The following is a 10244-nucleotide window of genomic DNA, read 5'->3' as shown; positions in this document are numbered from 1 at the left end:
AATACTTTTATATAATCAACTATAGTAATAAAATAAAGGGTTTTTCTAAGCTATGACCCCCAATTTCTTCAGTTTCTAAGCTATACCCATGCTTTTTCAAAGTTATAAGCCGTACCCTCCACCTCACGATATTTTATCAATAATACCCTTTAACAACCATATCCGTTAACGAAAGTTAAGTTATTTTATCAACAATGGTATCGTGGCGTTATTAATTTGATACGTGTCCCGTTCTAATTGGCTTAAAACTTTAAAAAAAATTAAAAAATTAGAAAATAAAATAATAAAAAAAAAAAAGTTATTGTTAATAAAAATTAGTGAGGTTGAGGACACAACTTAGACGTTTGAAAAAGCATGGGCACAGCTTAGAAACCGAAGAAGTTTGGGGGCATAACTTAGAAAAACCCTAAAATAAATTAGTCAAATCAGTTAAACAATCAACTAGTCAAAATCAATTAACACAATCAAATTCAGCTTTTACTTTTTTACCTAACATGACCTATATAAATTTAGAAATTAAATCAAGGTTTTACTGGGATGATATTACACACAATCAGGATAAATTAGATAGTCAATACTTGCAACAATTGGTGATAAACTAATAAAAAAACATTACTGAACCAATCAATAGCTTCAACCATCAGCTTAGTACAACAGTAGTACTAACCGAAGTGCTTATTTCGGGAAACCTTAGTGGCCATTTTCCAAATCCACTTGTTCATGGTGACTGTTTGATGGTCATCAGGCGCTACTTGTATTGATAATATTATACATAATCAAGGATAATAAGGTTCTCGTTATTAATCAAATTAGGTAGTCAATACTTGCAACAATGGGAGATAAGTAAAACAGTACAACTAATCAACAAACAACACTGATTGATTACATAAACCGATCTTGAGTTTCAACCATCAACTTAATACTGATCGAACTGCTTATCACGAGAAACCTTAGTCGCCATTTTCCAAATCCACTTGTTCATGGTGACTGTTTGACGGTCATCAGGCACTACTTGAAGCAAGCACAACCTTTCAAGCTGGTTCAATATAACATGACCCTGATCATCAACGTACTCAGCTGGTCGGTCCACGCCAATTAGCTTTTCCATTTTCCACTGGTCTATGATTTCCACCTTGGAAGCCTGACGATCATCTCTCAACAAAGCAGCGGCAGCCAGAAAGCATTGCTGTACGGTCTCTTCTTTCAAGCAATTGTACCCAAATTTGAGCTGCTCAACTATCTTATTCTCATCGTCGTGGATGGTAGCAATAGTACCCATGAGCTCATTGAGTCGGTTTCTCCATTCAGGAAGGTTATCAATCTTGGTCATAGACCGCGCTATGATGATGATAGCCATCGGCATTCTTGCACACTGATTTGCTACTTTGACAGCAATTTGGTGGATTTCCTTATCCCTGCATCCAACTTCATGCAAGAACAACTCCTGGGCTTCTTTCTCGCCCAGGAGTTCCATCTTGAGGAAGAGGTCACACTTCATCCTGTTGCATACATCCTTGGACAGTGTACTAAATACCAAAATGCAGTTTCCTTTAGATGGTATTCCTAGAAGTTCATAAGCTACGAACTCCCTTTTCACATTGTCTAAGAAGTAAACTATAGGACCCGGGCCTTCTGTCTCCCCAAGTCTTGCCAACGTTGCCATTATCTTACCTGCATCTCTAGCCTCATCACGAGCAGCACCATTTCCTAAATCAACCCACATTCCTTGTGCCACACAGTTCTGCACGGCCTTGTTATAGTTACCATTAGAATCAGGATCTGGAGCTGTAGCCCAAAACACCGCCTTGAAATACTGATCGTCGTAGATTTCGTTGTAAAGGTGCTTCATTAGATTAGTCTTACCTGCCCCTGCATAGCCGTAAATACCAATGCACCAAATCCTCCCATCTCTCATGGCTGTTAGAGCAGATGCTGCGTGCCCACGAAATGTCTCGCCCATGTACTGGTCTTCTTCAACAATTAGTTTCACCCCACGCCTTACAACCTCATTGTAAGTCAGGCCTTGATCCACCAAATTTCTGCCCTTGATCAGAAGATCCTGCCCTTCCCTGTGGTATCGCTCAATACTCAGGACATATCTCATTCGCTTAATTCGCCACTGCCTCTCATGGCATCTGTTCAACACCGACTGTGCTAACGTTTGGTACTCTGTGATTTCCTTAAAGAAGGCCTCCACCACCCTCTTGCGCTTCTTCCCAGGATTTGCCTCTTCTTTTCTTGCTTGCTCTTCCATGTCATCAACTGTGTACCCCAGTTCTTGCAGCAAACCTTTCAGCTTGTCGTGGCTCAAGTCCACAAACACATATGGTTTCGCGAACTCAATAACCGTTGGCAATATCCCCATTATTACATCCATTATTTTTACACCACAAGCAGTAACGACCGTCAAATAATTTTTCAATGTGCTATGATGTCCAAATTATATAAGCACTTGAGCTTCCCCAATTGACTCTGAAACAATAGATAGCTCAAATCACATTGCATTAAGGGTACCGTGGATGTCAGCTTAGCTAGCTTTTTATAGCAATTTAAGCAAATAAGCCAAAATTAATCAACATTATCCCATGAATAGAACTATAGATTATAGAACACATTTATTCCCCATTTAATGCATAACCTCTATGATTTTGTTCCACTCTATGATTTTCCTGTAGCCTTGATACACTCTTTATCTTCAAAATACACACATATTTAATCAAGCAAGTCTAAAATGAAAACCAAAAACTGATTTCATCTTTCAAAAGTAAGACATAAACATAATAGTAGATTATCTTGTGGTGTTATAATTAAAGTTTTAGAAAATGTGATGTTATAATCAAAATTTTCTAAAATTTGTGGTGTTATTTTCAGAAAATGCCTATAATATAATATGAATACAACAAAATTAATGTACATCTAAAATAGCATCGCATAAAAAGTAAAAGAGTTGAATAAGGAGAAAATAAATCTATATTGTCAAAGTGAATTAAAAATATAACATATCCTATGAATTATTACCTAATTTACTTATTATTGGCATGAACCATCCAACAGAGATCAAAAGTAGTTGGAAGATTGATCTTGTTAGATTCATTTTAGTATAATGTATGTATCTAGATGTCAAATTTTCATAATTTAGATTATTAGTTAATACGTGTGTAACTGAAGATATATGAGAAATTTGTGAAAAATGACCTTTTAAGTGAAAAGTTGTGAAAAAGGACATTTTAAGTTGTATTATGTTTTTAGGGGGTACTTGGATGAGTTTTCTTGGTGATTATATAATTACTACTCCCTACATCCCCTTTTGTTGGCTCCACACATCCACTAGAGGATGGTTATATATATATTTTTTAAAAAAATTTGGTTGAAAAGAATTAATGAAAAGAGATGTAATGAGGTTGATGGATATTGGATCAGAGTAAAAACGATCATCATCCGATCTGAAATTTTAAATTACATCATTGGATATTTGGATTGGATCACCCACTTAGCTTTTTGGATTGGGTCAAAAAAATTTCGGAAAATTACAATAATTCAATCAAAAAACCCGAATTTTATTTGAATTTCTGAAGAATAAAAAAACCGAATCGGAGACACGAAATTTCATATCGAATCAAGGGATTCTTGGATTAGATCAGACGGATCGGATATTTTAACACCCCTGGCTGCGAGAGTAAAGGTATAGTCCCTACAACCGAAAGTAATGTGACAATTTACAGAATTGGATCAAAAAAGAAAATGGGGCAAACATTAAGGCATGTGGAAAATTGCATCTTTAATGATAGAAAATACTTTCCTTTACAAAACAAGGGAAGCTACACTTTACTCCCTCCTCTTTACCTCTTTTTTACTTTCCTTTCATTTTATCTTCACATTTCCACTCTAAATATGTTTTGCATGAAAACTAATTTTTCATTTAAAATGTTTTACATCAAGCTAAACAGGGGAGGGAGTACATATTTGCAACTCTTTTAGGGAATATAACACATTAATAATCATTGATCAAAAAGTAGCATTGATCATTATGATCAATGATCAGTAGCACACTTTTGATTCTATCTTAATGCTAAAAGAATAGGATATTTTGACTTTTACCACCTCCAAAAAACGACTTATTTGCTTTTACCACCTACATAAAAAAAAAAAAAAAATTTATTTTACCACCAACAAAATTTCCAAAAATTGGATTTTACTACCAACTAACGGATTCCGTCCATGAATATGTTAGTAGGGCCCACCATTTTGACGTTTCCTCTTCATCTTCCTCGATCTTCCACGTCAACCAACCGAGAACGGAATCTACTTACCCCGGAAGGTCGGAATTCGTTTGGGGCTAAGGTGGGGTCGGAATTTGGTGTGGGTTTGGGAGGTGGTCGGAAATAGGTGGTGGCTAGGGTTTTAGGAGTGCAAAATTTGGTGGTGGCGGCTAGGGTTTTAAGAGTGGTCGGAATTAGGGGGGCTTTATGGGTGGTCGAAATTTGGTGGCTTAGGTTTTGAGGTCGGAAATTGGAAGAAAGGGGGTCGAAATTCGGTGGTGGTGGCTGGAGCGTTGTGGTGAATTGGTGGTGGCTGGTGCGGTGGATGCTGGCGAATTGGTGGTGGTGGGTTGGTGGAAGCAGTTTGGCGGTGGGGCTGATAGTCGGTCCGACGATGGGGCTAGTAGCAGGTCCGACGATGGGCTGGTAGCTAGCCTGGCGGTGGCAACCACCACCGGTTGATGGCTGGGTTTTTTTTAAAACTTTTTTTTATTTATTATTTTTTTTAAAAATGTACCCAATAATATGGTGAAACGTGTACATAGTAGGCCCCACTAATAGATTTATGGACGGAATCCATTAGTTGGAGGTGATTGGTGGTAAAAGCCAACTTTTATTTTTTTATGTGGTGGCAAAATAAAACTTTTTTTTTTATGTAGGTGGTAAAAAGTAATAAGTAATTTTTTGGAGGTGGTAGAAATCAAAATTCATAAAAGAATATATAGAAAATTGATGAAGTTAGAAAACTGAAAAATGGCTTCGAAAGTTGAAAATTATGAAAATGTAATTGATGAAGCTCCTAGATCGTTTAATTATTATGATTTAAAGGCCTAAATTGGTTCTATATATGTTCTGATTTTAGGATACATGCATACAGCCTAAGAAGTTTGCATAATTTTCCTTTCCATTTTTGATGTTTTCTTTAGAATTAGTTTCTTTAATTTTGTTAATAATGTTTATATTTTTTATAATTAATATTGCAACATTTCTTATTTTACGTTTGTCAATACATTACTTCAATTACTTATACTTTGCACATTTAATTATCAAAAAGTAACTTATTTTACCACCAAAACTGTTTAAAAGTTTTATTTTACCACCAAACAAAAAATTAAAAATTGTTTTTTACCACCTGTCGTAAAAAACCTAACGAAATTTTTTAAATTCTTCGATTTTCATCCGCAAAAGATATTCTTCATAGGTTTAGGGGGCATTTTGGTTCATAGGGTCCAATTTGAGGTCAGAATTGACAAAAAAGATCGAAAATGCCTTGTTTTGAGTGTTTAAAAATACCTTGATTAGCGTGAACATGCAACATGAGGCATTCTCGATCTATTTTGTCAATTCTGACCTAAAATTGGTCCCTTTTGAACCAAAATGCCCTCCTAAACCTTGGAAAAACATGTGTTTGCGCACGAAAATCGAAGAATTTTTTTTAAATCGCTAGATTTAACGGTTTTTTTAACGGTATGTGGTAAAAAACAATTTTTAGAAATTTTTTTGGTGGCAAAATAAAACTTTTAAAAGTTTTTGGTGGTAAAAAACAATTTGTTGATTTTTTTTTTTTTTTGTGGTAAAAGTAAAAAAATCCTTATAAAAAATTGATATTTGACAGAATAAATTGAGGTGAATCTAATAAGACAATTCAAGATGACTATAATTTTCACTATAATTTTCTTAGCTATCAAACTTTAAAACTAGTCACATATAAAATGTGAATTATACATAAATCAAAGTGTTGTAAGTAAAAAAAAAAAAAAAAACTAATTAAGTACAGTAATACAATATACAACCTATTTATACTCTCCAAACTAATTACACGTATTAACTAACTAACCTTGAATTAGGTTAGCAATTAACAAGTCAAAATATGTTTGACTAAATCATAAACTTCAATATTCCCCCTCAAACTGGAAATGGCCGGGTGAAAACTGAAAAGCAATTCCAATTAGAATCAATGAAGCAGGACTTGAACTCCAACAGAATTTTAGATGATTAAGGCCCTGTTCTGATATGATTATTTTCAATTCAGTTCAGTTCAGCACTAATAAGTTCAGTTCAGTTTAGTTCAGCTCTAATAAGTTCAGTTCAGTTCAGCTCCTAATTTCCTTCTCTTATAAAATATTCAGTTCAATTCAGCTCTAATCAGTTCAGTTCAGTTCAGCTCTAATAAGTACAGTTTAGTTCAGTTCAGCTTAGTTCAGTCAATGAGAACAGGCTCTAAGCCATGAACTAAGAGAGATTGTTATATACACTCGGGTACCGTATACCCAACTAATCTAAACTTCGTTTTTGCTCTTCATTTGATGATTTTTTTTAGTCATGGGTGTACGGTACACACGGATGTATAGAACAATTTCTAATGAACTAGTAATCCAGTTTGCATCCCCTTTTGTGGACCTCATCTTGATTGTCTACGTTGTTCTATCACAAGAATCACAACCCAAACTTGAAACTCAAAACCTGTTTTTGAGCCTCAGTAATCGTGTACAACTTTGTGGCTTGCTACCTCTAACACAAATTATTGATAACACATCCACCACTTAACCTAATCTACTAATCAGGTATGGGCCAATAGTTAAGGTCGGTACACCAAGAAGCTAAGTCATTAACTAGACTAATTAACCTGCTACTGAAGTTTAATTCGATTGAGACTGTCACAAGTACTGAAGTACGCACCCACTAACCTGCTGATCAAGCTAGGGCAATCACAACTTTCTCAAAAAAGAATATAAATAAAATTCTGACAAAATCAAGTAAAATATCACCCACTAATCCAACCAATTAATCAAGTTCTGTCATCAAAACACCCAATCTAGTTTTTTATTATTAAAAAAATATACTCAGCAACTATATAATAAAAAGAATACAGGGTATAACACATAAAACTTAGACTAGAGTTGGTTCATCCAAGATGGGCTGCGAGTTCAACGAATCAAATGAACACTTAGCTTGTGCCAGCCCATCGAAGACATGGGCTGACCAAGCTAGCCCTGGTGCGTGCATCAGCCGCCTGATTAAGGACTACACCTAAGGCTAAGACGACCGACAAACACGCACTAATAAAACAGATCTAGTCAAAGGATCGGACAAAACAAAAATGTATTGTAACACTCATATCCAAGATTAGTGGAACCAAAAACAATGATGCAGTGTACAAATCAATGTAATACCAGAAAAATATGCAGATCAAATCAAATTAGATCAGACAAGAAACTCACCAACGACTCGAGGTTCTTACAGCCAACTTCATCACCAGTAGGATCCCAAAAGATAAGTAGTGTTCCCTCTAACCTGACAGTTCATATGATTGCCAAACAAAGAGAAGAGTTGATAGTATATAAAGGTTAAATTAGTAGTAATAATTACTTTTTACTTATATAGGTTAGTATTTACTTGAATGAAATCATCACTTTTTACTGCTTGATTAGAAGTGAATACTGAAAAGTTATCTTCTGCTTGGTTCGTTCTGGGAAATGAAGAGGAATGTAATAAGCAGCTTCATAAAGAAAAACCCAGAAATGAAATGACCACAAAAAGGTTTGTTAGTGTCTTTATGATTTTTTTCGATATAATTAGTCGAGTCTTCTTCGTCAACTCTTAATTACTACTAAAGTAATACTAATTAGAGTAGAATTTTTTTTTAATTTGTTTGGCAAAATCTTTTAACTTTTACACTATTTATTTAATTACTGTAATTGAAATTGAAGACAAGGGATAGAAGTAAGCAGGAACGAGTTCGCACATATGGACAAGAGGAAGAGATACTTTTCCCGCATCCCCTTTTAATAAAGACCATATCTTTAAAATTTGTTACTCCCATTTTTGACTTGATTTTTCTAACATTTTGAATTTTTACACAATTAACTTACTTAATTTACTTTGATTAATGTTACTTGTTGGAATTGTTTTAATATATAACTAGATTAACCCCGTGCGATGCACAATTTTAAAATAAGAATTAAATTATATACTTGTAACATGTAACGAAAGAAAATAACTTCCTCATTTTTCCTAACTAATTTCTAATTAAATATGTTTATGCAATTTCCGAAAGTGCAAAATTTTCATTTTTAATTATGAAATTTTAATTAAATTATATTATTAACTATTGTTAATAACTCGTAAATACTAAATAGTACAATATGTGTTGAAAACCCAAAACTAAAAATTAAAAATTCAAATGGAATATATTTTCAAAGCTATGTTAAATAGAATAGCTTAAAAGGGAAATAAAAATATGACATAATCCTTGCATTTTGGAGGGAAAAAATTTAATAAAAAAGTGACACATAGACAATAATGACATCAGCGGTTGTTATTTTAGTATATACGTAGTATATAGATTTTTTATATTCAATTACTATAATTTTTACTTTTTTTTTTTTTTGGTTGGACTATAATTTTTACTTATTAGTGATATTATACTTTTTTTTTCCTTTTCCTATTGCAAAATATCATTATTTTTTTTTTCCATAAAAAAAAAAACTTAAGTCTTCCAACAACGTGTTTAAGTTTGAGTTTATTGTCTTTCAAAAAAAAAAAAAAAAAAAAAAAGGTTTGAGATTATTGTAGATTTGTAGTATTTTTTATTGCCTAATATTTTTTCCAAAGTCAATTAATTAATTAGCAATAGTTAATTTCTCTAATAAGGTCAAGGTTTATCAAACATTGCCTTTTTTAATGCATGCATATACCATTTTAAGTATTCTCAATTCTTTTTAATTTAAAAAAAAAATGTCAAGGAGAGCATTGTTGGTATTTCATAATATGGACACCAACTTTTTACTGCCCTCCCCAAAAGTCAAAAGGTAACAAATTAAAGAAAAGGACTAAAGGAGGGAGAAGATGTACGCTTTTCTTATATTCTTCTTGAAAAGATTTCTCAAAAATCCAATTTTATAATATTACACACATTAAATCAAATACAATCAATGAAAGATGTGCATTAAACACCGGAGAAATCGTGAGAAACCACCTTTTATAACAACTTTTTTGTGGAAAAACACCTCATAAAAATTTTCTTGTAAAAACACACCTAAATTAGATTTTTTTTGCGAAATAACACCTTAACCCGATTTCAGGGCTTTGACCTTGTTTTTCGGCGTTGACCCTCACGTGGGGTCACGTGCTCAACCCCTCCCTCCTCAAAACCACCAAAACCGTAGCCTAACCAACCCCAACCACCTAGCCGCCATTAGAACCACATCTCAGCCGCCGACACCACCACCCATCAACATGTTGCCATCACCACCTACCTAAATCACTATAAACCCACCGAATAAATCCCTTTTCTTTCTTTTTTACCCTTTTCCTCTTTCAATTAGACTTTCTCACTCCTCTATTCTTCCTAGCAACCCTTGAAATTTTTCAATTGCAGGGAAAAACTTCATTGTTATGGTCGAATTGCTGCAAATAACAAGCTCAAATAATATAATTTTGAGGAAGGTAAGTTGTTAATGATAATAAAATTGATTCTTTGTTGTTAATTTTGTTGATTTTTTATTTACCTTAGATCTAGGGTTTCCGATTAGGGGAAAAGGGGGGGGGGGGGGGGGGGGGACTACTACCTACCCTCTTCTCTCCTCTCTATTTGTTTTTGGGGGAGGGTACACTTTTTCCGGGTGAATTTGGGTAGTTAAGGGTGGGACGTGGGTGGTTGTGGAAGTGGGTGAGGATATTTGCAGGTGGGTTTAAAGTGATTTGGGTGGGGGTGATGGCAGCTAGGTTGATGGGTGGTGATGTGGGCGGCTGAGAGGTGGTTTTAGTGGTGGCTAGGTGGTGGTGTCGGCGGTTGGGGCTGGCTATGCTATAGTATTGGTGGTTTTGTGGAGGGAGGGGTTGAGAACGTGACCCTCACGTGGGGGTCAACGCCTGAAAATAGGGTCAATGCCCTGAAACCGGTTTAAGGTGTTATCTTGTAAAAAAAATCTGGTTTTAGGTGTGCTTTTACAAGAAATTTTTTATAAGTTGTTTTTTCACAAA

At 34.5% G+C, this 10244-nt stretch overlaps 1 protein-coding gene across 2 annotated transcripts; it reads right to left on the bottom strand.

The window, feature by feature from the left end:
* Positions 1-602: 602 nt before the first annotated feature.
* Positions 603-7859, bottom strand: LOC145571833 (disease resistance protein SUMM2-like). 2 transcript variants are annotated; one of them, XM_081630870.1, is made up of 3 exons: positions 7656-7859; positions 7481-7553; positions 603-2472 (listed from the first exon to the last, which is right to left on the bottom strand). In XM_081630870.1, exon 3 carries the CDS (start codon positions 2375-2377, stop codon positions 917-919), a length of 1461 nt encoding a protein of 486 aa, XP_081486996.1. In that variant the 5' UTR covers positions 2378-2472; positions 7481-7553; positions 7656-7859; the 3' UTR covers positions 603-916. The 2 variants fall into 2 exon arrangements, with proteins under 2 accessions (XP_081486996.1, XP_081486995.1); XM_081630869.1 differs by having other exon boundaries at positions 7481-7859.
* Positions 7860-10244: the final 2385 nt, after the last annotated feature.

Source organism: Chenopodium album, chromosome 12 (genome assembly GCF_948465745.1).
Source record: "Chenopodium album chromosome 12, dcCheAlbu1.1, whole genome shotgun sequence".
Lineage (NCBI taxonomy): Eukaryota > Viridiplantae > Streptophyta > Magnoliopsida > Caryophyllales > Amaranthaceae > Chenopodium > Chenopodium album.
Note: the sequence above shows the minus strand (reverse complement) of the source record. Positions and strands in the feature narration are given on the sequence as shown.

Excerpts from the sequence above, each read along its gene's own strand:
- LOC145571833 (XM_081630869.1), bottom strand. The coding sequence starts at position 2,377 with ATGGATGTAATAATGGGGATATTGCCAACGGTTATTGAGTTCGCGAAA.